The 27,469-nt window shown below is 45.9% G+C and overlaps 3 protein-coding genes across 17 annotated transcripts; 2 read left to right on the forward strand and 1 right to left on the reverse strand.

Annotated features, from left to right (window-relative positions):
* Positions 1-431: 431 nt before the first annotated feature.
* LOC122372295 lies at positions 432-10,854 on the reverse strand. 8 transcript variants are annotated; one of them, XM_043349341.1, is made up of 5 exons: positions 10,809-10,854; positions 6,223-6,372; positions 5,180-5,314; positions 1,814-1,967; positions 432-1,516 (listed from the first exon to the last, which is right to left on the reverse strand). In XM_043349341.1, the coding sequence occupies exons 2-5, from the start codon at positions 6,278-6,280 to the stop codon at positions 1,393-1,395; spliced, it is 471 nt and encodes a 156-aa protein (XP_043205276.1). In that variant the 5' UTR covers positions 6,281-6,372; positions 10,809-10,854; the 3' UTR covers positions 432-1,392. The 8 variants fall into 8 exon arrangements, with proteins under 8 accessions (XP_043205276.1, XP_043205273.1, XP_043205277.1 ...); XM_043349338.1 differs by lacking the exon at positions 10,809-10,854 and adding an exon at positions 10,514-10,571; XM_043349342.1 differs by lacking the exon at positions 10,809-10,854 and adding an exon at positions 10,499-10,522.
* A 365-nt stretch (positions 10,855-11,219) lies between these two features.
* Positions 11,220-14,835, forward strand: LOC122372294 (V-type proton ATPase 16 kDa proteolipid subunit). The gene is made up of 3 exons (XM_043349337.1): positions 11,220-11,517; positions 12,845-13,034; positions 13,848-14,835. The coding sequence occupies exons 1-3, from the start codon at positions 11,442-11,444 to the stop codon at positions 14,053-14,055; spliced, it is 474 nt and encodes a 157-aa protein (XP_043205272.1). The 5' UTR covers positions 11,220-11,441; the 3' UTR covers positions 14,056-14,835.
* A 115-nt stretch (positions 14,836-14,950) lies between these two features.
* LOC122372293 (RNA-binding protein 28-like) lies at positions 14,951-27,243 on the forward strand. 8 transcript variants are annotated; one of them, XM_043349329.1, is made up of 11 exons: positions 14,951-15,369; positions 18,856-19,023; positions 19,283-19,641; positions 19,877-20,045; positions 20,311-20,503; positions 21,065-21,497; positions 21,696-21,891; positions 22,205-22,422; positions 22,684-22,833; positions 26,105-26,488; positions 26,835-27,243. In XM_043349329.1, the coding sequence occupies exons 2-11, from the start codon at positions 18,900-18,902 to the stop codon at positions 26,985-26,987; spliced, it is 2,379 nt and encodes a 792-aa protein (XP_043205264.1). In that variant the 5' UTR covers positions 14,951-15,369; positions 18,856-18,899; the 3' UTR covers positions 26,988-27,243. The 8 variants fall into 8 exon arrangements, with proteins under 8 accessions (XP_043205264.1, XP_043205270.1, XP_043205265.1 ...); XM_043349335.1 differs by lacking the exon at positions 14,951-15,369 and adding an exon at positions 15,714-16,090; XM_043349330.1 differs by lacking the exon at positions 14,951-15,369 and adding an exon at positions 15,973-16,022.
* The last annotated feature ends 226 nt before the right edge of the window (positions 27,244-27,469 follow it).

Raw genomic sequence — 27,469 nt, forward strand, 5'->3', positions numbered from 1 at the left:
CACTTTGCATGTGGATCGCTAAATACAAATACAAATACAAATAATCCAAATTGCTTTAGGCTCACCATCCATGGAAATAAGACTAGGGTATAAAAGCAAGGCCACGTATAGAGGTATAAGGCACCCTAGTAAGACACCTAAAGACTAGGGTGGCTTATAGAAAGGCGCATATATAGCATTCTTCGCAGCCTTATTTTGCATGCACCCGGATTCCGGAACTTTGGCAGATATTCTTACAGATGGCTGACGCTAATCAGTAATCGGTTCCTTGACTCCGCCCGATCAGCAGGGGCTTGCTTGACACAGAGCATACATTAGGGGAGTGTCGCCAGGCGCCAAAAATCATGACAATAATCGAGACTGAACGTAACGGTGGATTAACACGACCCACAAATGACACCGCAAAGCGCCAGGCAAGAAAGCAGCAAGCATTCGATACAAGGTTTTATTTTCAAATGGTAAGCGTGAAGCACGACCCACTCAACGCTATCATAACATACGCCGATAACACAGAACGAACATGTCGTTCACGGATACCGCGGAATCGATATTTTTCGTCACTTCAACGCATTGTGCGCATGAAACGTTACGGGCAAAATGCTTTGTAGCAAGCATATACAGAGTGCTAATGCATGATACACGATCACGTACATATGAGTGATGCGTAAATAGCGATCAAATTACAATGAGACTCTCGATGATGGACGGAGTGGCAGAAGCAATGTGATCCCACCGACGCACGCCGGCCGGCCAAACCTTCACTGGGTTCCCACAGCTGACCTGTACAATAGGGGACAGCCTTACAAGATATTCTAAAAATACTCTGGTGGCGCAAACGGCGCTGGAATGTACGCTACAGCTATCGAGATTCTACGTCGCTTCTGAAAGGTAATATGAGCCTACGATGTCGCGCTATAAAATGGGCCACCCGATGCGACCTTCACAACGCTGCCGGATGCACTACGAAGTACAAACGCTAAATACAATACAACTACCGGGGGACGGAAGCAGAATGACCTCCCCAAAGGCAGTCTGTGTCAAATCGGCTCAGATCAGCATATTACCTTAGCATCACACTTCACTGTAAGACAGCACACTCCACGGACGGAAACAGTTTTCGAAGACATCTCCGAAAACGACTACCTACTGTGCGGCATACAGTGTGGCAGGCTGGTCGCCAGGAGCATACCCTACCCTCACCCCAACCCCCAACCACACACACACACACACTGGGGGAGGGGATGCCGCATTGGCCGCACCATCACTGCGAGTCGGGGACGGCTGTAGTACCGATGTTGACGGCCAGGCGGCGTCTCAATCGAGCTTAGGACGGTCCGAGGGCGCCTGTATCGATTGGGTCACAGAGGACGTATCGGGGGCGCACGTCCGGCGCTACAGCATGTTAACCAGCAGCGCCAGCGTCACCAGAACCCCGAGCGACACGGAGACGCCGACCGCGCCGTTACACTGTTCGTCGTACTGACAGAAGCAGTACTCCACTTTGTCGTAGTAGTTCCTGAAACAAGAGGCAGTCAGGCTCGTCGTCCTTACAGAATCACCACGAGTTTTCAATTATATTTCAGGTGCTGTAACTCGTAGTTCGTAAAGAAGGAATTTAAGCTCGTTATTGCACATTTCAGGTCACAAATCTCCCTCGAACAAGTAATGGGCTGGTGTCAGAAGATCGTCTTTACTTCCATTTCAGGTTAATTATATTCTTCCTACATTTCAGGTAAGTACTGCAGTTTAAATCGCCAGATTATCCAGTCTCTTTACCTCGCAACACTCGAATCTCTCAGCTCTGAACGCCCACCTTCTGGTGTCGAGCTCCTGCAGGCTGTTGAAGGTGTACAGTCCGAGGCGCGGGTCCTCGGCGGCCGGCCGGCAGCCCTCGTAGTGGTCGGCGGGCACGTCGCGACGGTTCCACTGGAGGGCGCTCAGACAGTCGCGCGTGATCAGAGTCTCGGCTGCAGGCAGACGGTGGGGTGTTACGGTTATAGGCAGACACACACACATGACTCATGAGTCATGACACAACGCGTCACCGCGACCGCGACATAGCCGCAACGCAGTACGCGCTTATTACAATCATACGCTTAAATACCTACACCTAAGAAAAGTTGTTTATAATCACCATTAATTCATGTTTGGTCCGAACGTTTTGGTTTGATTAAATGTAGGTATATACTCGTACAAATGAGAAGTGTACAAACACACTGAATAAGTTACCTCTCCCACACCGAATGTGGCACTTCAGACAGAATTTTAGCATCAGTTCAGAAATATCAGTCAGATGAATGCACCCGGAGCTTGGGGGCTAAATCCCACTCAAGCAGATGGAGTGTGGAAAGCCTCCATTAAATCTAGCATACTGCGAATGTACTTCCCAGATCCTACCCAAGGCGCCAGTGATGATTCCTTGGAAAACACATTGACCCCACACGGTGCGACGTCTCGCTGCCAGACTAACATGTGATAAATTACATAACATGCATTGTATGACGTCTAGGAGTATCGAAGCGACCCATACTTAGGGCGGAGTATTTCCTATCTCTCGGGTCGCGGCCACGGTACAAGAGCTGCTTATCTGATAAGGTGCATGTGACCCGAGATGTAGGTATGTACTACAGGGTGTTTCACTAAAAGTGTCAAAAAGTAAATGCTTATTAAAGATATATAAAATATGCAAATCACGTGGTTGCGCACGTGGCTTTGTTGCAAATTTTTGGACATTTATGCTGTGTCCATTTAAGATGTATTTTACACCCATACGGAGCGAGGGCAGGAGGCCAAAGTTACTAGTCGTTTTTTCCTTACACAGATCAAGAACAGGCTGTTTACACCTCAACAGGAGGGGTGAATTACACTTACATTTGGTGCCATCAGAAACATTGAAACCGTATGCCGACTTTTCAGGAAACGTTTTACTCTCTCACCTCGCTACGTTCCAGATTATAAAAGTTTAAAAGGACTTCTTAAGAGGTTTAAAAGGGCTCCTTCGATGCCAGTTCTAGTCCAAAAAAGGCGGGGTCGCCCCCACCTCTCGGCGGAAACCGTTTGAAAGGTCAGGGTCTTTTTGAGGGCCTTTGAAGATAACAAGAAGCTAATTTCAACATCAGAAATAGCCAAAGCCTTACAAGTTATCAAAAACAACTGTGACGGCTGTAGCCACCAGGAACTGGATGGACCAGAAGTTCCTGGGCCAAATAATCAGCTGCCTCACCGCCCGCCCCCATGGCCAGCGCGAAGCCCCGATCTGTCACCGCTAGACTTCTGGTTCTGGTCAGTGACTCAGTAGCTCTCGCAGAGCTGAGGAAGACTCAAGTCGCATCACTTTGGGAGCTGAAGAGCACAATTCAAGGCTTTGCCGACAGTCTGGACGCTGAATATGAAAACGGGCTGTGAGGCACCTCCGGACACGTGCCGAAACGGTGCATCAAAAGAAGGGGCGGATATGTGGAATAGGTTTGAGTGACGGTGATATCGTTGTTATATATTCAAATGTCCAACAATTGCGGATGAAATGATATGCAACTTTCCTTAGAAAACATTGTTCTTATGTGCATTATGACCTTTTACTTTTTGACACTTTTAGTGAAACACCCTGTACATGTGACCAGTACGTCCATCCCACTCCCGTTATCGTGGACGGCATGGGGCGATCAGACCGATATCGACGTCGAATCAATCTGTCCCATGTCAACCCTCACACTTACAGGGGAGGTGGTCGAACAGACCCTCTCCGTTTTTCGCGAATAGCTCGCGCAAAAAGCGTTCGATCGCAACGAAAGTTTAAGTGCCTTCGATTTAGTCAATTTTATACCTACCTTGATTTCATGACCCTGGCCCAATTAATGACCTTCTGCCTGTGACCTGTTTCTTGTGACCCTGTCAGGTCGAATCAAGATTCGGCGTATGTCAGCGTACATTATCCGCGCGTTTCCAGTTTTTTTGGTGGTGGTGATGATGGTTGTTGTCGTAAGCGTTTTGTTGTAAGCGTTCCAACATGTGAACTGTTTGTTCTATGCATTATAGTGGATGTCAACGTCACGTGAAGGTCAGGTCAAGGTCATTGACTTTTGTCGACTTTTGTTCACTTTTTCGAGTTATACATGTTTCCAGGATACTTTTTGGAGATGATTATCGAATTTAGCACCGAGTTGAATAATTACGAAAAGATTTGGTGCCTACGTAACATGTTACGAAGCTATCAGTGGTTGGCTGACCGCTAACACCTACGTCCTACACCTATGGATAGCCGGCAGGGTGCCTACTGGTTGACCTGACCTGCCCTGCTACGTCCAATCCAAAATGCATTGAGACATCATTTTTGATCAATAATAGCATGAACTTCGTAATAATGGTCCCGAAAAACCATAACATCCTCAATTTACCAAGTCACAGCAGGTCCCGATATTCCCGACTTTTGGGTCACAGGAGGGTCAACCGATGACCTAAGACGTTAAAATTGGACATCATCGCCCATCGGCTTCCTTTCGTTACAAACAACACGTTTGTTTTGTTGTTGTTGTTTTTTGTTTTTTTTGCAAATTTCTAGCTTGATCAGGGTCTAAACGGCAGAGGTTCCCAGGACCCCCCCCCCCCCCTATTCGTTACACGCTGTAAAAGGCTAATACGGGCGAAAGTTGAACACGGGACTTGGAGAAATCTGGCACAATTTCTGACAGAATTTATCTGATAGATTGCTAGTAAGTCTTTATTTATACCTACTTAGCATATGATTCCCCGACTGCAATGGAATTTGATGTTTCGTGATTCAAAGCATTTGCTCATGACTTGGAGTTTCAAACTTGCACACTTCTTTTCCATATCAACTCGTGACCTTATTGACCACGAGACTGGTAGTTCCGTTCGCGCTATCTCAAGTGCGGCCTCATTCAACATATCTCAAGGGTGATAGGGAAAGCGATACTGCCTGAGCAGTGAGCACTCAGCAGTGACTCGTCAAGCGCTTGACGCTAAAAAGCGTACGCCTTACGAAACAACAGTTTCTAGCGCTGTGCAGTGCGCAAAGATGTACTCGGGTTCGCCGCGACCAGATTTGCACGGCGTCGCTGATTAGCATACGGCGAGCAGATCCCACACTCTCTGCCGGTCAGACGCTCGCACCAGCTGCCAAATATAGGGGCGGGTTCGGAGGAGCGGGTCGCAGCCTTACCGCCCTTGGTCTCCGTGACCTTGACACAGACATCCCACGGGGTGGGGCAGGAGACGCTCCAGTACAGCTGCGGCGAGAACTCCTTGCCGCAGCCCGGGTGGGTGCTCACGCACTGATAGCACCAGATCGCCAGGCCTGGAATGGAGCGGCAGCCGGTGGTGGTGTCAGGTGGCAGCGATCAGCTGACGGCCCCCCGCCCGATATCAGCTGACAGCGCGGCGCCGGGGGATCACATGACGGCGAGTCTCATCACCGGCAAATACTTCAGTGTCATTACACAAATACGCAACTGAAACTGAGCATATATTTCACAGGAACCAGTCATTTTAATGCTGCGGATTGGAATGAGCGAACATCAAAGCGCAAAAGGGCTGAGGAAAATGATAACCACAATTAAGGAATGCGGAACCGTAAAAGGGAAGAATTCAGTATTTTTATTCATCGGCTTTATCCCATCTCCAGTAAACTACTACGTCGACTCGTGCAAGTTATATCAACCCAGTACAAAATGGACCAGCTTTGAAAATTATAGCTTTTGGCTCCTCATATCCCAAATGCGGTCAACCCATACTTGAAAACAGGAACAACTGCATAGTCAATACGGCCGGAGTCCCGGACTGCCGGTCCAATCGGCGTCGCAACTCGTAAGCTAATCTTTCGTCTCGTAATAAGACTTCTAATGATATGATGGATATGATGGGTACGGATAAATCACTTCTAAATTGTTCATTAAATATCATTCGCCATCAATGACCATTTGAGCAGGCATTCCAACATCTCCAACTACTACGGACTTACGATCTTGCAGTCCGCACCACTCCAATTCTATGATTCACTCGTACGTAATTCCCAACAAGTTGAGGATTATTTCCGGCTGCCACTTAACACATCGTTTTGGGTTACGGGCTCCAACTGGCGACTACGATTGAAGAAAATTGTATTTTCGCCGTTTAGGTCATTTCCTCGTCGCTCTTTGCTGGCTGATATTTATTGAGATTCGATGATCTATTCGACTTGATCAAAATCAAGTACAACTACATTACCTGATGGAATCTGCAGGCAAACCAGCACAAGAACAACAAGCTGATCACGTATGTTCATTTTGCCGCTCAGATTTCAGAAGGTATAGAAACGCCTGTTATCTTCTCGGCTTCTCTCTTTCTCACAGCAGCCAACAAATGACTGTTAATGACCTGTGAACAAACACAAAGCAGTTATAAGCCATAAACTGTTAGTCATTCAGCAAACTGAGGGACCATCTCCGGCGGCTAGAGCGCGCTAACTGAAATCCCGTGTGTCCAAGATGCGGTGCGATTGTAGCATTGTATGTTGGTGTGTGATAGGATGAAATAGTACGGTATGGTACGGATGTATCGTGTGGTATGTGTGAGAGTATTGTATTGTATTGTATTGTACCCTCCCCCTCCTCCCCCTCCCCCTCCCCCTAGAGTATGTATGAAATCAGTCATTCTTCCCATTGCCTAAGGCAATTGACTCGAGGCATGGAATAGCCACCATCCGCAGCGGAATTGACTCAAAATGTGGCATAAATATAAACATAAATATAAATATAAATATAAGGTAAATAAAGACGGCATCCATGGGACCACTTTTAACACACGTAATTTCACACTCACATTTATAGTTTCATAACTTTCTTTCATAAAGGAGGGATTCATAGGACGTTGGCGACCAGCAAGAACGCGTGCGAGTCAAGAAAGCCATGACTGGCCCTAGAAACTGGCAACCACGGTCCCGTCCCACCTCGAATACGGAAACATTATGTGGACTGTGGAAACATTCAATCGGACGGAACAGACTCAAAGAGCGCGTTAAATCTAACCAAACCAAACCTAGCCCGGTGGGAGACACAGAAAATATCGGAGCTGCGTTACCTACCATTCACAGAACACCCATACAGCCATAAACCCAGCAAATGCAAGTGTTCAAATTACAGTCTCTATTTTACCGAAAGCATGGAAACATGATATCAGTGTTTACGATGATTCATGGCGGGATCAACGGGAAAACTTCTTCGGCCACCCAGTCATCCATGAGACCACAGGACGCTCAAGGTGCTTAGTAAAAACTGAGCAGTCATCCAAGTTCAACAAGTGAAGCCTGAGCAGCCGCCCAAGTTCAATCAACACAACACCTTCTCTGTAAGGTTATCAATGCATGGGCAAGCCTACCACCAGAATTGGTTAACCAGCTACCTCATGTCACCATACATTACATTTTATGTCTTGATGCTGTGATTACCTTCTTAGGCATTGGACTACCTAATCAATAACACCATCACCCAAATATAAAAAAGAGCATGAAGCATCAGTCATCAGATGGGTGTGGACTGCTAGTTGGAGGCCATATCTGTGGCATCACACCTATGATTTCTACTTCATTTTACAGATTCTGAGATAGAAACATAATTCTTTATATCATCAAAATATGAGTATCGCTAAAGCCCTAATGAACAAACAAAAATACCTCATCATCATTCTAAGTATTTTACCTACTGATCTGAGTTTATACTTCATGTGGAGTGGAGTACAAAATGTTCTATCAAAGCTTTTTTACTAGAAATAGATTCCTAGAAAAATTATTCAAGAGGCCTGGAACAGCGGCCTGGAAAATTACAAAAAAATGAATGATATGTAGGCACCTAAGAATGTATGTATGTAAATGTGCGCAGTAAGGTATGTCTACATGTAAGGTAAATGTATATGGTATGAATGGATTTGTATGTAAGGGTAAGTATGAATTTTACCTATACATGCACTAGATGCACCCTCTATACATGACACGTTGCCTTCCTAATCATAATGAAGCAAAGCAGTGTGTCCAAGAGCCAGGGCAGTAGGTACCTACCTAATGAGCCTTGCAGCATTTTATAAATTTATAAATGTGCTTGGGATATCTGAACTTATTCAGGAAGCAATGGATAACAAAAAGGATACATTTAAAAGTAAATTACAAAAATAATGCAGTCCATTTTGCTGCTGTTCAGCCAAATTCAATCAATTGCAAAAACAAAAATCAAGGTATATGTACAGCTTTTAACTGACACAGAAGATTGGAACAGCAACACTTTTTTGTCATCTTCATAAAAGCATATATAACGAAAATTCGAACTCAATATTTTATTCCGCCACACCCAAAACCCATTCAAAGCCAAATCAGTAGGCGGAACTATGGTCAAGCGTACCCATTTTCGGGAACGCATTTTCGTTCCCATGTTTGGGAACGATAAACCCAAATATGGGAACGCCATGTAGGAATTATTTAAAACAAGAAAAAGAACCGTTAAATGACGTCCAAAAAATATAAAACGATCGTGAACCGCCTGATATTTGTCTCAATATTGTTGGGAAAGAGTTTGATATTGTAAGGCCCATCGTAGTTTTAAATCGTTCCCCTATTTCTAAAGCAGTCCATCATCCGGGCCGCGAACCCAAATTTGGGAACGCTCTCGTACACTGGCGCTGCAAGCGTTCCCTATTATGGGAACGGCGTACCCAAAATTGGGAACGATTTCACCGACGCCTTTCAGGGGCTCTTTTCATTAACAAGCATCATGTCCAACGCCGCAAATTATTGTTCAGCAACAATCATCAGATGACCTTTCCGGCAAGACCGTCGCATGTTTCGCCCGGTCTTCTGCGCTTTTATTCCCGTCGATCTCGCAGCGGGCACGCCCCCTCTGCAGGATTACGTAATTCACAACGCTCAGCGATGTTCAACAAGGTCTTCCATACCTATATCCACCGTCCGCGCCGAGGGTGGAGACATGTCAAGCACCTGTCTGTTTATCACCGATAGTTGACGAGCACAAAGAAGTATCCAAAAATGGGAACGCTGAATATGTTACACCCTCAAAACACCTAGTCTCATGGAAAATCTAGTTTTTTCCTTTCTTAATGAGTGTAAGTGGCAAAAGGCCTGGTAGGATGGGCACGAGGAATGATCGAAATCAGCATAAAAATTATAAATAAGCCACACAGAGCGACCTATATAAGAGAAATTCCCCCAAAACGATCATGCTTAGAAACACGGAAGACAAAAACCACGCTCATGACGCTCCTTATAAAACAATGCTAAACAGCTAGCATCCAAATAAAATATGTCTTTCCGGGCTGATAAAATACAGCTGAATAATTTTAAACCACTGAAACTGAGTTTACAACAGTAGTTCGGTAAAATCACTGACGTTCCACGCGGTCGTGCGCCCCGAGACCAAAATTCAACAATATTACCTCAGGACTGTCCGCGTGTTCGCTTGCATATGTCAGCATCTGGTGTCGCTAGTATGAAACTTCATAACCAGGCGAAAATTATTATACTTGACCTCAAAATGTAAAAAACGCTTCATTTTCCTTTAAATTGCATGTTAAATGTAGTATAACCCATGTTTTCACCATTCCGTCATTTCAAAAAAATCATTAAAAATATCATTCGACGGTCAATTTCCTCGTTCAACGGTCAGATTAAAGATAATTTTATAGAGATTTAGTAGATACTTAAATTAGCGTGCACTTTTTTGAGACGTGATGCACTAATGAGTTTTAGTGGGAGAACGGCCCAGGCCCATGTCGTCCCCTATCTCCGCGTGTGTCCACTAACACGAATGACGTCACGCATGTGGGCGGAGCTATGGGCGGAGCCTAACGCACGCGGCAGTCCAAGCCGCCATATTTGAATTTATATTTTAATAGAATGTTGCCGATATTTTGGGTGAAGTCAATTTATATGGATAGCTTGGTGACAGTTTAGCTATACGAATAATAATTTATTATGGATGTGCGTATATTCAGCTTGGAATTGCAGTTAAAGTTCCGCACCGCATAGATTCGAACTCGGGACCTTTGGAATACTGCGCGGGCACGCTAACCACTACACTACCGCGACCGCGCGGCGGCCGGCGGCAGGGAGGCTGCGGAGACATGGGGGGACATTTTACGCTTTTGTGAAAAAAAGCAAAAGATTTAGCGAAAAACACGTAATAGATAACTTGCAGAAAATTGTCTGCTCTTTCAGATAAGATACTTAGGTTTGATATATCTTATGCAGACTTCATTCTACAGTGCTTCGAAAATCGCTTATTTACATGGGGATTGAACGGGGCTTAGAGACTTGACTCCAAATGACGTCACGAGCTGACGTCACGAAAAGGTAGAATCGCCGGACGACCCTACCTGGTATATAGGGCCTTGGAACGGCCGAAAAATTACCTTCCGTTCTCATAAATGGGAACGCCCGTTCCCATATTTGGGAACTCCGTTCCCAAAAATGGGAACGTTCCTATATTTGGGTACTCATGACCATAGTTCCACCTACTGAAATCGTAATTCGCCCCAAGCATTTATCACACATAATGATAGAACTCATACTTGTTTTCAGCTATCTATCCAACAGCGTATGTCGGCAGAAACCAGCAGATAGCAGCCAATCAAGGGCAAGAGCAAGGGCAAGAGTACGGAAAAGCTTGCATAAAAAGTTGAGATTTCTGTTGCATAAAGAGATGATATATTAATTCAAGAGCCAAAAAATGATATAAATTGTACGAAAGTGCTTCAATTAAACTATTCAGGGTGCCTTGGTCAAATACATAAATAAAAAATCAAAATATGACTCGTTGCATGTGAGCGAGTGTTCGCAAGCCGATATAGAACATGACTAAATGTAAAAATTTTGCAACAGCCGCGCCAGTTTCACGCTCATTTCTGATACCTCTTAAAAAACCTTTTCGAATTCGTTTTGCTGCAAAATCTTTCCAAAATATCAAAATTTTATGAGTAAATCGCCTATAAAAACTATTTAGAAATACTGAATGGTAGGAATAGAAAATAATTAGAATTTCGTGACATTTCTCCTTAAAGTTCTCATATTACTCAATTAGTATCGATAAATTGTTTTTTAACACATTTTGCGCAAAGTAAATATGTTGAAAAATTGATTTTTCACAACATAAAACCAATATTTTGATCCCTTCTTACTAGCCACTGCCCAAGGCAGCTGTGACGTCACAGGTGTGGCTCAGCTGGGCTGTTGTAAAACAGTTTCTGATTGGTTTAACTTCCCAGTCAACTATGGTGTAAGCCAATAGCGTTGCAGGTTTTAGTGGTGTCTCATCCCCAAATATTGAGTGTCACAAGACATGCGCACAAGCTCTCCTCTTTCCCGGCCATATTCTCGTCGCTGTCTCATCGCTCCTCGCGACGCCCGCAGTCGTTTGTGAAACAGTCTCCCAAAAATCAGCGACAAGATGTCTTCTGACGAGAGGCCCATCTATGGACCGTTCTTCGGTGTTATGGGAGCGGCTTCAGCCATGGTTTTCAGCGGTAAGTTGCGAGGCGAGACTTTCGATTCTGGCCGGATCACAATCTGCCGGCTCATATTCCCATTATTTCCCGTTATAAATCGCTTGCTTATTGCTGATGGATCGACTGTTTCCATACATGCTTGCAATATGTTCCAAAATATCTAATTGTCATGGTTATATAGTTGATAAAATGTTAATTTTTGTGACATGCCAAAGGTAATGTGCATAAATTTGTTGCTGAGCTGCCTGCTTTTACTCTGAACAGTTATAAGCTCCTTGTGTTTTGTGTAACTTTTATAATGTGTTTCATAGATTTTGCAAAGCTGAGGCTAGTTATACCAACAGAAAAATAGCCGCGTGCCAGAATTTTTTTGCAAAATACCGCTTCACATACAGAGCGTCTCAGCGGTACAGCGGAGCGGTACAGCCCTATCCGCTTACGTGCCCATCTCGTTCATGCTCCGTATGTGAAGCGGTCCTTAGCAAAGAAAAATTTGGTAGGCGGCTATTTCTCTGTTGGTAAAACTGGCCTCTGGTCAAAAATAAGGGTATTCATATAGCAGGCATCTCGCATGCTGTTGGATGTTGAAAACTGAGCTGGAGGATATGTCCAGTCACGTGATCTTTAAGAAGTTCTCCCCCTCTCTCCCTTCCCTAAGCCAACTGTCTGCGCTCTGTGCAAGTGAATTTCAAGAGACCTGATCAAATTGCCCCAGGTGCTCTGTTTTCACTGTCCACCCACATGCTGCCGCCCATTTTCTAAAGTTGCTAGACTCTTCAGTCCTTCAGATATTTAGAAGGGTTTTGTTTTGGGATTCTTTAATAAGGAATCTTACAGAACAGCACAATCAAACATCACCTCACCTTACCTACAACCTACAGTTATAACCTACAGTGAAATTCAATATCTCAAGAACTGGAGTCTAGCAACTTTTCACAAACTGGTGGCAGCATGTGAGATGCCTGCTATATGATCACCAAATTAGACCATTGGATTATAAAATGTGACCTAATGGTTTGCTTGTGTCATGTTTAATGTGAAATTGTCACATAATTGTTCTCATATCATTTTATTTCATGAATAGGTTTTAAAACTCAGTCATTTTGCAAAGCTCATTCCTGCTTGAATCCCTACTTACTGTGATTTTAGCTATGTCACTTGTGGTGCATGATTTGAATTGCAGAAAATTATTGTTCCATGAAAGCTTTTACCTAAAGCTGATACTCTAGAGCTGATACTGTAGTATGCTTTTTGAGGTAGGTATGTCTAAGTAATAGCTACTTGCTAGTGACTTGTTTTACATAATTTCTGAGCTTTGATTGTAAAAATTACTGCTTCTTTTCAGCCATGGGTGCTGCTTATGGCACAGCGAAGTCTGGAACTGGTATTGCTGCCATGTCCGTGATGAGGCCAGAGCTCATCATGAAGTCCATCATCCCCGTGGTCATGGCTGGTATTCTGGCCATTTACGGCCTTGTGGTGGCTGTGCTCATCGCTGGAGGAATTGACAAGCCAGAGAAATATGAGCTCTTCTCGTAAGTCTTCCTTTTTAGACTTTATTACCTATGTTTAAAGCTACTTACATTTTGTTATGGTGATAATTTTGTCGATTTTGTTGCAATATGCTTTTTTGATGATTGGTGTCACTTATCTTACATATGTCATAGTTAGCCAATAGTGTATTACATGCTTGTATTCACTGCATGCATTCACTGCATGTACCACATTCTTTGATGTTGGTGTTGGACAATTTAATGCTCCTAGGCCTAGCCTCAAGTGACTTGAAGGATCACTTATGCTGATATTGTATTATCTCTATCCTGACCACCACATGTTTTGTGTTATGGCAGTCAGCAATAGTCATGTGACAGTCATAGATTTAATCATATGTGGAGAGGGTTTTTTAGATAAAGTGCACTTTGGCATGGCTAGAGTGCATGGACTGCTGTCATCTACCTGCAGCAAGTTACACTTGCAGTTAGTTCCAGTAGTTACCTGGTCCATGGAGGGTGGGGTACTGGGTGGAGACAAGGGGGTGTGAAGCTGCTGTTATTCAATGAGCATTGCCTTCCTGACAATCAAGGCTGTGTGAAGTGTGAACATTCTGAAAATTGACATCTCACTGAGTTGTTGAAGTATGATGTTACTGGCATGGTAATGATAAGGCATATGTTAAACATTTTGTCTTCTCAGGCACAAAAGCAGCAATTTCCCTTTTGAAAACTGATAATCAGCTATGTTTTGCCTGAGATTACATAACAGCCTTTGTAGAGTTATTCTGTGTTCAGGTTATTTCGGTCGTACGGTGGTCCGTGATACATTACTGACAGCTGCGCTGTGTCTTGCAGTGGGTTCGTGCACTTTGGCGCCGGCCTGGCTGTGGGCCTCAGCGGTCTGGCGGCCGGATTTGCCATCGGTATCGTGGGTGACGCCGGCGTCCGCGGCACGGCCCAGCAGCCCCGCCTCTTCGTCGGAATGATCCTCATTCTGATTTTCGCCGAAGTGTTGGGTCTGTACGGTCTCATCGTTGCCATTTTCCTGTACATCAAGGCATAAGCGGCCAGTCGGTCGGGCCAGTGCAGCACACGTGCGGCTCTGCGGCGCTGATGCGCGTGTGTGCGGTGGGCGCATATCTAGGCGGTGGGCCAGCGCGTCTGTCCCCGGTCTATATACGTCCTGTGATGCCGCTAGGGCGCCGGCGGTCGCCCCTCGCCCTGCGCAACATTCCACTTACACATCCAGAATCGGCCGGCAACTGGGCCCGGCCGCCTCAGGTGCAGTGAACGCACGGCTGTACCCGCGCGGACATCACGCATAAAGACAGACGGGAGGGAGTCGGAGGCGTGCGGCCGGGCGGCCCGGGCGTCTGCTGCCGGCCGGGCGGCCGCCCTCGTGAACACATCTGTAGAACAGGCGAACAATTTTCGACGGATTTTAGCTGGCGGCTGTTTGCATTGCGTTCCTGGCATTTACGTCAAGCTCTTTCGACCCTAATTTGCTACCTAGGCTATTCTCTATCAAATATGTTGATAATATGTTGATGCTCTGTACAGTACTATGTGTATAAAATACTTTATGTGATGGGAGCGATATCGTATGGATGTGTTGTGATTGTGAATGTGTTCTGTACATATGGGTAGGATTGTTGTAGCCAATTGTCGGTGGACTGTCGACCTGACGTCTGACCGTGTATCTTCCCGTTAGGCTAACCCGTGAGTGGATATATATGGTGCACGTGGTCAGGGCGACGATCAATTACCCGTATCGTGTCGTTCAATCATTTCTCGCTGTTTGCGAACCCAAAAATTACAATGGAAAATAAATGTGTAGCCTCAATCGGGGTTTTTCATTGGTGATGCGTGTGCAGTAGATACGAGTTTAGTCACAGAAAGTTACACTTCTCTAAATGGGCGCTCTTACGAACAGTACTGTTCTGTGTGATGCATATAATTGCGTGCATACCCCGAGCCGGAAGAAGTAGACGTGGAAACGATTAGGGCAGCGTAACTTTGCATGTCACGACAGACGGCCGAACTTGGCAGTTGGCTGGTCAAATGCTGAAACACCTCATGGCACATGACTGAATGAAGACTATGAATGACTATGAAGCACATTTGATGAGTGTAGCACGAACATCAAGGGTGATTGGGCGGGCGTATCGTGGTGTGTTCGGTAGATGTGTGTTGTGAAGAAGGATTGTTTTTAAGGTCGCAGCATATTCTAAACAGAGCCTTGCTCGTCAGAAGTCCGGGCGCTGCGATGGCCTCCGCAGTTCGGACGCTCACAACCAATCGATACCAATCGATCATGCAGTATATCTGCGATGTGACCACAACTCACAATGTTCAAATATACGAAGCATGTTTCATGGTAAGTGTCAATGGGGCTCGAATTCATATTTGATAATGCATGTGTAGTTACAGAATGACTGTTCATAGACAGATCTGGTAACTTTTCTGTCAGAAAGTGGTCAAAGTGGTCATGTCGTTATAGAATACCCACCCCTACCTAGAGCCTTTTTCAAGATTCATTAACTTTGAGCATGTTCCCTCAAAAGCAACAAATTTACGCATATAAGTAGACCTAATTTTCTAGATCAATAGCTTCTCCCAAGGACCTAGCATCAATCATCTTCGCCAGTGTCAGCAAGGTCCGCTCAATAACTGAGCTACAAAGTACAACCTGACAGGTTTATCGTCACATGCCTGGAAGCTGGTAGCGTGTAGCAAGGCGCGTGTAGCTGCCTGTACTTGGTAGCGTGGCGGCTGATTCGCTTGCCACATTCATCAACCCCGTAACAAGTGAATAAGTTACATATTCTTAAACTATCTGCAAATTCTTATTCTCTGAAATTAACTTTTATGACGAAGCTGACCGTGATTAATAATGCATTTACAAATTCCTAGTCGCATGCTTATTTGATGAGTCGACATAAATGGCGTGACAAAGACATAACATTCATGCAAAATTCCCAGGCGCACGCACGTGGCGAATCACGCTGAACGCAATCGCATCATAAATAAGTAATTAAATATTCCATACTTTTATTTACCTGCATTTACCGTGAAATATTTGCATCCACAAAGCTGTGGTAAGTTGTTGCAGAGTGTGTCTATTGCCTAATACACACAGACTTAAATCTGCCGACTGCAGGGGCCGAGGCTGAGGCCGAGCAAGAGGCAGAGGGCCGAAATGAGTTGACGCGACCATGACAAATGATGCGTCGTTTTCCTGTGAAACTTAAAAAACATTAAAGAAAGCCTTATATTAAGCCTCAAAGGTACTTGCTATTTCAAAACTGTTTAAGTAAGCTGCAGGAGATTCATTTAAAGCACATGGGAGCATTCTAATGCTTTCCTAAGAATGAGAATCTTATCAGGCCTGAGGCCAGTTCTACCATCAGAAAAATAGCCGCGTGCCGGAATTTCTTGCCTAAAGAACCTTACCTTACCTTACCTTACCTTACCAATACAGAATTTTGAGGCCTATAAGGCCTGTAGGGATCTGATCTCATCGAGCTCCTTACTAGTGACAGTCATGAATCTTGGACTGGGATGTCAAAGGATGCATCACCCCAGTGAGAGTCGAGACGGGCTTTGAAGAGATTGACAGACGTAGAGAGGACCACAGAGGCAGGAAGCGCGTTCCAGTCGTTGATGGCGCGGACCGATAGAGAGTTTCTCCTGGGTCTTGAAGTAGCTTGAGGCTTCAACAGCTTCAGAGCATGTCCTCTGGTGACAGATGACACTGCCTGCTCGAAAAACTGGTCCGGCCGAACGTTAACTCCACCCGTCAAAATCTGGAAGATGGCGATTACGTCTCCTCTCCGTCTTCGGTGGTACATTGATGGGAGCTTGAGGCGCCGGAGGCGTTCCTGATAGGGCAAGTGTCTCAGCTCTCGGACCAGTTTGGTTGCTCTCCGCTGCACTCGTTCAATCAGCCTCTGATCAGCTCGGTTGAAGGGCCCCCAGATGAGGTTCCCATATTCTAGATGGGGTCGTACCAGCGTTTTGAAGAGGATCGGCAGGGTAGTCGCATCAATGCAGCTGAACGATCTTCTTATCAGTGCGAGCATTTGGTTGCCCTTTGCAGCTGCAGACGCGGCCTGCTTACGAAACTTCAGGTCAGAGTCCAGCTGAACCCCCAGGTCCTTCTCTACTTCAACCGTCTTCAGCTGAAGACCATTCATGGTGTATGAGCGCCCAGGATTCCTAGGGCCGAGATGAAGGACTTTGCACTTCGATTCGTTGAAAGGCAGTTGCCACTTCTCGGACCACTTGGCCACTTCCTCAATGTCTCGCTGGATTAAGCTTGTTCCAGTGGACGATGGTGTTCCGAAGATTTTGGTATCATCTGCAAAGACCTTGATGGAGCTCTGCACGGATTCGGGTAAGTCTGATAAAGATGATGAACAGCATCGGCCCGAGGACTGACCCTTGAGGAACCCCACTGGTCACAGTCTCCCAAGGCGAGCAGTGTCCTCTGATCACCACCTGTTGACGCCGATCTGACAGGAAGGAGGCAATCCAGCCCTTTACCCTACCTGTGATCCCGTATCGCTCGAGTTTATTCAGAAGTCTCAGGTGTGGCACCGAGTCAAAGGCCTTTCTGAAGTCGAGGTACACCGCGTCAACTGGTTCGCCATTTTCTATGCACTTGGTCCACTCATCCAGCACTTCAAGAAGCTGGGTCATGCAGGATCGCTGTGGTCTGAAGCCGTGCTGGTGGTTTGATAGGAGGTTGGCTTCTTCCAGGTGAGTCATGAGATGATCTCGAATCAGGGATTCAAGTACCTTGCAAGGAATTGCAGTCAAGCTCACTGGGCGATAATTGCCTGGGTCCAGCCTGTCCCCCTTCTTCAGAATAGGTACTACGGTGCCAAGCTTCCAGTCGTCTGGAAGACAGCCAGACTGGATGGACTTGTTGTAGATGATGGAGAGTGGGACCGCCAGCTGAGCAGCAGCCTCGACCAAGACCCTAGGGTGGATTCTGTCTGGCCCTGGGGAACTAGAGCTCTTGAGTCGCATCAACTTGTGTTTGACCATGTCGGCTGTGACCGTAAGGTCGCATAAAGAACTGTAAATGGTAAACCCTATCCGCTTATGTGCCCACTGCCCAGCACGTTTACACTCCGTATGTGAAGCAGTCTTAAAGCGAAAAATTCAGGCTGGCTGCTATTTTCTGTTGGTAAAACTGGCCTCAGTCTTATGGAATCTCAAACTAGCTCTATGGGAGTTGATACGTAGTAATATGGCTTGGAATTTTATTATTTTGGCTTAATTTGTTGCAAGTTCAGTGTTAATGATGATTTTGAAGTGCAGTACTTTGTGATTTAATTCTTAGCATATGTGATGGTAGAATTACTATTAATGTTCATTGTGATTGTAGCAATTTTAAGTCGGACTTGAAAATTGATGAAATGACTGCAAGATGGCTAGTTAAAACCATTAAAGTAAATACTTTTTCATTTTCCAATTTTCTTCACACTGAGAGGTTCTGTGTGATAATGATATCCTGTTTTCAGTATTTTGCATTCTGCCTTTCTGTGACAGGACAGTCTGAGCTTTTGCAGTGGTAGTGCCTTCAAGCTCCAAGATGCTAATAAAGGTCTATGACAATGTTTCCCTGCTGCCATTAGGATCAGTGGGCATGGGGCAGTTACACTGACCAAGTAGAAACCTAAATATGACATGTTGTCTTTCATTGGCACTGTGTATGCCTATCATGATTGTGTGTTCTATGGTTGCATAGTTGGTACATTCACAAAGCAGCATATCACATATCATTTGCAAGCAGATCACAGAATGAAGCTGACCCTGGCAATGCTGAGTAGAGTCTTTCTTTTTTATGTTCCAGATTGATGCAAATGCAGAATTCAGTCAGAAGACATTGAAGTAGAAATGACACCCCAGATAAAATCATCCACTTTGTATGTGGGCAATCTTCCAGTGGATGCCACACGGACAGAAGTAGAAGAAATATTTGGAGAAGCAGGACCTATCAAGAAATGTTTTGTCCTCAAGGGTAACTTTATTTTTACAAAGTGGTTTCTTTTATTAGACTTTGTCAAATTAAGCTATTTGTGCAGTTGAGTCATGCTTATGGTGCACAGTTTCCTACCTATGGATCATACCATTTCCTGGTTGTTATGTTTTAGGATAATTATTGGAATAAATCATTGAGTCATTGCAATATCAAGTATATCAAAAGAACTTCTTAAAAGCATACTGTTCTATGCATAACTTTGTTGAAACATGCTGTCACAGCTAACATTGTCTTACAGCCAAGAATGAGGCCTCGTCATACGCGTTCGTGACGTACGCGCTACCGGAGGACACGGATACAGCCGCGGCGGAGCTCCAAAACGCCACTGTTCGCGGCAACCATCTCACTGTGTCCATATCAAACCGAAAACAGAAACAGTCCAGAGCCGCCAAGGAAGGTTCAGGCCACCCCGCCGGCTCCGATCAACACACGCCGTCGAAAGAACCGGTACGGAAGAAACAGAAAACGGACAGCGGAGCAGCCGCCGTTAAAAGCAGTCCTCCTAAGAAAAAGAAGTCGCCCGATGCTAAAGAGGATGCACATGCAGCAGCACCAAACAAGAAAGGTCGTCTTATTGTCCGGAATTTGTCGTTCAAGGTGAGAGGTTCTGGTTCCGAAGCACCAGCACGTATGCCGGTAAACGAACAGATTTTAATTGTGTCGTGTTGTTGAAGTCATTTACTCATAATGTTCGAATAGAAAAGAGCCGACTAGGAGCTTTATAACGTCCATTGAATCATTAAATGGATGAATCATTGAAGGGATGGATTTAATAGATTCATGGACTCATTCATTTTGATAGATGGTCTCAGTGTTTTGTTTTATGTTTCAGGTTACCGACGACTCATTCCGTAAGCATTTCGCATCCGTTGGACCCGTTACAGAAGTTAAACTGTTGAAGAAATCGAATGGGCTTCTAGTTGGCTGTGGCTTTGTTCAGTTCAAGCATGAAAAGCATGCTCAAGAGGCTATCAAGAAGTATAATACAAAGCCCTTTCTTGGTAAGTGTAACTCTAAAAGCTGATGAAGTACTTGGTAAATCATGATTTGTGTTTTTGTCGTATCAAGTAATCTTTCATATCATTGTTTTTTTGTTTTGTTTTTTTTTTACTGTGTGTCTCCTCAAGCCGGTATTTTTTGTTGCGTTACACTAGATCGGCTACGGAAAAATGATTGCTACGCTTCCTTTGGGCGAAAGTGAACCCGACACTGATTTATCTTAGCAGTATTGACATACAAACTCTCCGTTTCCGTTCTTTTGTGCAGGTCGACCGATAGTCATTGACTGGGCGGTGGACAAGACACGGTACGAAGCCGCCCAGAAGCCGGCGCAGACGGGCGGCAGCAAGGGTAGTAAGCGACCTCTAGATGATGAGGAGGATGTAGAAGATGAGGACGAAGAAGAAGAAGACGAGGGGAGTGACGATGACGGCTCCAGCCATGACGAGACGATGAACAGGTCAGTCTTTGAAAATGTATCCGTGTACCTGTCATTGAGTGCAATATATGGCAATGAGTTCTTTGATAGCACACTATCCACTGATCAAATACTGTTTCAGCTCAACTTATCGCCATATTTGCTCTTTTAGTTTTTACTATTAAAATCGTTTAGGGTGTCGAATGTCGATTTATTTTTTACTAATAAGTAATTCAGCATCATTGTTCCGTGCATCGATCAGTTTTCTTTTACATACCTACAAGTAATTCAACAGCATATGTATTTAGTCAGCTTTGTTTGATTGTACACGTCCTACCCGGCGACTATTTCGGGTTACATTGCCTGAACTTTCCAGTGAAATTTACTCTTATCTCAATTTAATGACAATGTTTGGAAACAACATCGCCACTTGCCATGCATCCTGTGATTACCACAGTGTTTTCGGGAGCTTGCTTGTTGTCCAGTAGTGTGATAACTGGTGTGAAGTCCTTCCCATCAATATCGCTTATGATGTCCTTCGAGCGTCGTACTGTTTATTGTGTTTTTTTTTTTTGCATCACGGACGATGGAACATATTTTCAGCTCTCCGGGCAAGGCATCAGTCGACCAAGAAACCCCAGAAGAGGAAGACAGTGAAGAAGACGAGGAGAGTGGCGATGACGAGGAGGAGGATGGTGACGATGCTGAAACCGGTGAGAGTGACGCCGCCTCTGACGAAGACGAAGAAGGCAGTGACGATGACGATAAAAGTGACGAGAGCGACGCCGAAGAGGAAAGTGAGGAGAACGAAGGTAGCGACGTGGAGGAGGAAGCCGCCACGCCAGCTAAAAGAAATCGCAAGGTGGCCAGTGATGTCGGCGAGGGCTGCACGCTGTTCATAAAGAACCTGTCGTTCGACACGGACCAGGACACGCTGAAGGAGCTGTTCTCCCAGTTCGGCCGGGTCAAGTACGCGCTGCTGTGTGTCGACCCGCTTACCGAGCACCCGCGCGGCACGGCCTTCGTTCAGTTCAAGGTCAGTCGGCCATTTAACCCTCTTATGTTATTCAAGCCGGCGATGTATTGTTTCATTATGTTATCACGCGCGTCGATATTCGCTGCCGCCTTCCATCAAGGGCTGCTCTGACGTTAGTAGGTATTCACTAACGGCTGTGTGTAGTTCGACTGTCTGCCAACCGCAGAAGGTTACTGAAGAGCGCCGTCTTGGTTTCAGAGTGCCGAGGAGGCGGAGGCAGCGCGAACGGCGGCCGTCAGCCCCGACAATGCCGCCCTGTTCACGCTGGATGACCGTCGGATCGAGGTGCTACCAGCGGTCAACAAGGACCAGCTGCGGCGAAAGGGGGAACTGGAGAAGGAGAAGGCCTCGGAGGGCAAGGACAAGCGCAACCTCTACCTAGCCAGAGAAGGACGTAAGTCAATCGGCTCTGGAAATGAACGCTGCTCCCGTGCAGTAGATATCGCACGATCCATTTGTATTCTTTTTAGCGTTTCAGAGGGACGCCTCATGTCCATGAATTCGCATACTTTGACACTATGTATGTGTGCTTGATGTAATTGTTGACCGGCTTGCGTTTGTTGTGCCATTGTTTGATTCAACTCGCTACCGCCCCTTTTCGTGACGTGTGAGAGTGATCTTCCAACGTTTTCATCTCCGTGCCCGTCTCCCCGCTGTCATGGGTCTGCCCATTTACTTACACCCGTTCCCTCCCCTGGTACCGACAGTGGTACGCGAGGGCAGCCGGGCAGCCGAGGGAGTGTCGCGCGCTGACATCAACAAACGCATCGGCCTCGAGAAGTGGAAGACCAAGATGCTGCGCAACCTGGGCATGTTCGTGTCCCCGGTGCGACTGTGTGTACACAACCTGCCGGTCGACTGGGATGACGGCCGGCTGCGGAAGCTGTTCCAGCAGCACGCGCCGGCAGGGGCGCAGATCACAGAGGTATGACTCCCCGTCCCAAACTGAAGGGCGGACCGTCGGTTAGAATGATATGCTGGCATGTGTTACGATATAGGGAATATATGGATTAACATCTGATGTGATGGACGAATCAGTGTGAGCCGGTCGCTAGTTAGTTGTCCTCAAAGGCCTTTGTTGCGGCTCTACGTTGTGTAATTCCAAGACTATGACGTGGTAAGCGTCAAGCGTGTGTATCCGAAGTATTTGTTATGACGCGTGACGTGTTTGTACGTTTGCGCGCAGGCTCGAGTGATGCGAGACCGGCGGGATGTATCGTCTCATCCGCGGGGCCAGTCCAAGGAGTACGGCTTCGTCACCTTCACGCAGCACGAGGCGTCACTCGCTGCCCTGCGTAACATCAACAACAACCCCGAGATCTTCACCGTGAACAGGGTAAGAAAGAGGGACTGGCGAGTTGGGTGCGGACGTGACCTTGGAGCAGATAGGTCGGGGCTAATGAAAGCTGACATAATATAATGTACCGTAAACCGGGGTGAGTTGATATGGGGTGGTGAGTTGATATAAATTGCTCGAAAAATGTTAAAATGTGTGCTGCTCATCCATTTGTAAACCAATTTTTAGTTTTATTTTTCTGTGAAGTGAAGCAACCAATAAGTGATGCATATAGCTGAGAAAGGCATGCATGTGGTGCAGTGCCTTCTTAACACATTACTTTTTTCAAAGTCCTTTTTTTCTTCTGATTTTGAAACTAAGGAAAAGTCCCCACCCTACAGCAAAGACGGTGGATATTCATGAAACAACATGCACTGGGGAAGAAACTACCATCAATTTACTGTTGATCCCAGGTAGTTTTGGGTTTCACCTATAACAACGCTTTTTTATAATTTTAAGAAAAGTGACAGGTGGTGAGTTGATATGCCATCAGGTGGTGAGTTGATATGCATGATAAAAGCTGATACCAGGCTGGTAGGCATGCAAATTAGCATGAAATATGGGTCTGCAGGTAAGACAAAGTCAATTAGACCAACTCTTCTCCTTTTCTTTCCCCACATCATTCCATCAACCCCAAAAGCTTTAGTTTTTTTTTTCTGAATGCTTGAGACGAGGCCTGTTAGTATCACTGATGTTAGTTGTCGGACTTTCGTCCCCGTCTTGAGTTGAGATGTTAGTTTCACAACGTTTCAGCCAGTAGCTTCTCCGGCCGTAGTCAAGCCTGCCTCGATAGTGGAGTGGTTACAACCGTGGACCATCACCGGGGAAACCCGAGTTCGATTCCCGCTGACTACAGGAGCTTTCGAACTGTTTGACGCGTACGGCGCAACGCCACCAACATCCAGGTCCTTGAGGGTCAAAGAACACCTGACGAGTGACGACGGCCGGAGAGTAACTGGCCGAAACGTTATGAAACTGAATCTCAACTCAAGACGGGGACGAAGGTCCGACAACTAACATCAGTAACCCCAAAGTTTTTTTCTGTGGACATACCTAACATGCAAAAGGCACAGCACAGCTCCCTGTCAAGTCTCAAGATGGCTCCCTACAAGCTACAAAGGAACACTATGGAACACCTATATTACATACAGATTAAAAAAACTGTTATATTTATTCGTAGTTTCGAAAATGACAGAACTGTCATTTCTTTATGGCTAACAGCGCGGGAATTCTGATCTCGTGAAACTGATTAGTTTTCCTGCTTGGCAGTTGCCAACCGAGAATGAGAGGCAAAATGAAATGGAACAAACAATATAAAGAAATTGACTGGTGTTTAGCCCTCGCCCGTATTCGTGTTTTGCCAGCGTTTAACGTATGGGGGGGGGGGGTCCGTTGGAATCCCATCGTCGTTTGGCCCCTGGTGGAGCTAGAGCTTCGCGGAAAAAATGAGCGTGTTGCCCGAGACGCGAGGAAGCCGATGATAACCAACTTGGTCATTGGTTAACCTTCCAGGCCAGGTCAATTACCCAGAAGTCGGGAAAATAGGGGGTTATTTGAAGTTCGTAAAGCGAGTATATTATTTTTTGGCTGTTGCTGATCGCGAATGTCATGTTAGTTTTGCTCACAGATGTCTTCGTACATTTAGGCCAGGTCAGGTCAGGTCAGGTCAACCAGTAGGTGTCCTGCCGGCTATCCATAGGGAGTGTCAAGTGTCAGCTACCACTGACGGTGTCGTAACATGTTACGAAGGCACTAAAACTACTTCATAAATGATCAAATGCATGTTAAATTCGAAATCGGCCCGAAAAAAACTACCCTAGAAACATGTAAAACTCCAAAAAGTGAACCGAGGTCACCAAAGGTCAATGACCTGACCTGACCTTCAGGTGACCTTGACAGTTGACACCCAAAATACTGCGTGGGACCAACATCATTTACATGTTTGGACGTTACAATCACAAAAAGACTGGAAATGCGCGGATAATGTGAGCCGACTACGCCAAATCGCGATTCCGGCCAAGCATGGTCTCGAGAATCAGGTCACAAGTCAAAAACCATTTGAGTCAGAGTCATGAAATCTTTAGAACATGTGTAAAATTGATAAACTCGAGAGGTACTGAAAGTTTCGTCGTGATCGGCCGCTTTTTGCGCGAGTTATGTGCGAAAAGCCGAGGTGGTCCGTTCGCCCGCCTATAAGTGCGAGGGTTAATTTTGGCTTTTGATGCCGAATTCTGTTTTATGTCGCTTAGAATACAGTCCGAATTAGATTCGCTTCACTTCACTTCATTAATATTTTGTTGACTACCAGTCAACAAAAGCTCAGAAGTATATGTATTCTTTCATTTCAATCCATTATTTCTGTCAGAGGCATATCAACCTTGACCCGCAACTGACAATGTGTTTTAATTACAAGAAAATACACTTGTAATTCCAAAATATATTGCCAGTTTTGATACCGTTGGCTTGAGGACACGTGACTAGCCAAGTTCAGAATGTTCTAAGTAAAACTAAGTATCATAAAGCGAAAAAATGATGCTGCTAAAATCAAGCCATTTTGATCGCGCTGTGTTGGACATGATTGCGTTTTCATGAATGTGAGGTCTGCTGCCAAACTACTAGCATTTTTCTAATGGTTTCTTTCAGGATGTGTTCTCTCATCCTTTTTTTTAAACACTGGCATTTTATCAACTCACCTCTGAGCTTCTTTAGCCGAGAAATTTTGAAAAATCCAAAATCATATCAACTCACCCCCTGTGGGGTGGTGAGTTGATATGAACTTTGGCGTTTTAAAAAAGGGGCTTAATATATACATTTTTTATTCATTTTTGCTGATTGCCTCCCCAAGGCATGTGCCATGAAACTGGCACAAAAAGAATTCCGTAAATGAATGTGGCTTTTAACGAAATCTAGAATAACCTCAAAATCCATATCAACTCACCCCGGTTTACGGTATATCATATTACGATATGCGTAATGCAATACTTTCTATCTCAGTTGCTTCCGCCTGGTTTCTGGCTGAAGTTTCATTGCGTGCTTCTCTGGCATATTTTCATTTCATAACTAAGATGAGGATTGAGGGTGCTCTACTTGTCTGATCTTTCTTGGCTGCCCCTACTCCTATCTGACGGCCTATCTGCCGTCTTTGCAGCGGCCCATTGTCGACCTACTGGCTGTTTATCGGGCGTTTATTACCCTCACATTCCCCTTCCATGCCTCTCCCTCTCTTTCTGACCTCTCTGTCTGTCTGACGGCGTGTCTGGCCTCTCGACAGCGTCCCATTGTGGAGTTCGCCGTGGAGAACCGGGCAGCGCTGGACGCTCGCCGCAAACGAGAGGAGAAGAGTCGACAGATGAACCAGCCAGTCGCGCCGGCCGCGCTCAGCAGGCGCGCCCGGAAGGCCGCCAAGAGCGCCCCCTCCGCCGCCACCCCCGCCGCCCCCGCCTCCGCCGCCCAGCCGGCGAGGCCAGCGCACGCCGGTATGGCCGCCGATCCCTCCAATAAACGGCTGCCCAAGCTAAAGTCGCGAGCCGGCGCCCAGGAGAGCGCCAAAGCCATCACTAGGAAGATGCTGAAGGCGGACAAGAAGGGTCGGCGGGAGCGGGCCGGTCATAAGAAGGACGTGGTGCAGGACTGGGAGAGAACGCCCGCGGAAAAGGTAAATAGTAACTCTGGCTTCGCTTTGTTTGTGCTAGGCTGACTAAGGTTTGCGGTGACAGCTCCTTCCCTGAAATTCTTGTAAGGAGCGAACAGGAGGAAACATTGTGTGTACTAATTAACGAATCGCTTCTCGTTTTTAAGCTTTTTTAACCGTGCCGAAAGATGAAACACAGAGCCAAGAAGTTCGCTAAAATAGCATGGTGAAGCATAACATTCTTGTGTATCCGCAGTACCAACTCGATTACGTTATTCCAACTTATCAACAGTCGTTGGCGATTGCTAGGCTGAGTTTGCATGCTGATGTTGCTCCGTTAGTGACCGATTTCGCCCATCCCTCCCTGCAGCAACAAAAGAAGAAGCCGTCCCGACGGGAGCGTAAGGCGGAAAAGGGCCGCGGAAAAGAGCGCCCCGAGGACGCCAAATTCACGAACCTGGTCGACAAGTACCGTAAGAAGCTGGCGGCAGCGCCTGCCACCGCCTCGCCCTGGTTCCAGTGACACAGCACGGCACGGCGCAGGGGAGTCGGCGTGAGTGTATGTGAGAGGGGAGGGGTATATGATTAATGATCGTCCTGTGCCCGTGTCTAAGCGTATGTGTCAGTGGGGGAATTGCTTTCTCCGAGCATTCGGAGGACATGATGTCTTGACGATGTGTTGCTGTTTGACACCGGGGTATGAGCGTTTTTGGAGACATTTTGTCCAATGTGTTGCATCTCATGTGTTGACAGATTGAATAGAAGTCTATTTGAGCTTCTTGACTGTTTATGCGTTATGGAAAGGTTTACGTTCGATTACTTCGATCTACTTTTGGGATTCGACACTGTTTTCACACCCGACCGTGCGAAGTTGGATTTAGACAGTGGACATCGCCGAAATCATTTATTAGCACCAGAGCAATGATGTTGAGGATTATCAATAGATGGATTATCAATATCTGGAGCCCAGCAATGATGTTGTTCGAGTACTTAATTCTGCAACGC

The sequence above is a fragment of the Amphibalanus amphitrite genome, unplaced genomic scaffold (genome assembly GCF_019059575.1).
Source record: "Amphibalanus amphitrite isolate SeventyFive unplaced genomic scaffold, NRLGWU_Aamphi_draft 001341F_arrow, whole genome shotgun sequence".
In the NCBI taxonomy this organism is placed as follows: Eukaryota; Metazoa; Arthropoda; class Thecostraca; order Balanomorpha; family Balanidae; genus Amphibalanus; species Amphibalanus amphitrite.

Bases quoted from the DNA above. Each gene is read 5' to 3' on its own strand.
- LOC122372295 (XM_043349341.1), bottom strand. From the start codon at position 6,280: ATGAACATACGTGATCAGCTTGTTGTTCTTGTGCTGGTTTGCCTGCAG. The intron at 5,315-6,222 runs GTAATGTAGTTG...GCTCCATTCCAG, and splicing joins TTGCCTGCAGATTCCATCAG to GCCTGGCGATCTGGTGCTAT. The intron at 1,517-1,813 runs GTGGGCGTTCAG...CTCTTGTTTCAG, and splicing joins CAGGAGCTCGACACCAGAAG to GAACTACTACGACAAAGTGG.
- LOC122372294 (XM_043349337.1), top strand. From the start codon at position 11,442: ATGTCTTCTGACGAGAGGCCCATCTATGGACCGTTCTTCGGTGTTATG. The intron at 11,518-12,844 runs GTAAGTTGCGAG...GCTTCTTTTCAG, and splicing joins TTCAGCCATGGTTTTCAGCG to CCATGGGTGCTGCTTATGGC. The intron at 13,035-13,847 runs GTAAGTCTTCCT...TGTGTCTTGCAG, and splicing joins GAGAAATATGAGCTCTTCTC to TGGGTTCGTGCACTTTGGCG.
- LOC122372293 (XM_043349329.1), top strand. From the start codon at position 18,900: ATGACACCCCAGATAAAATCATCCACTTTGTATGTGGGCAATCTTCCA. The intron at 19,642-19,876 runs GTGAGAGGTTCT...TTTATGTTTCAG, and splicing joins TCCGGAATTTGTCGTTCAAG to GTTACCGACGACTCATTCCG. The intron at 22,834-26,104 runs GTAAGAAAGAGG...GCCTCTCGACAG, and splicing joins AGATCTTCACCGTGAACAGG to CGTCCCATTGTGGAGTTCGC.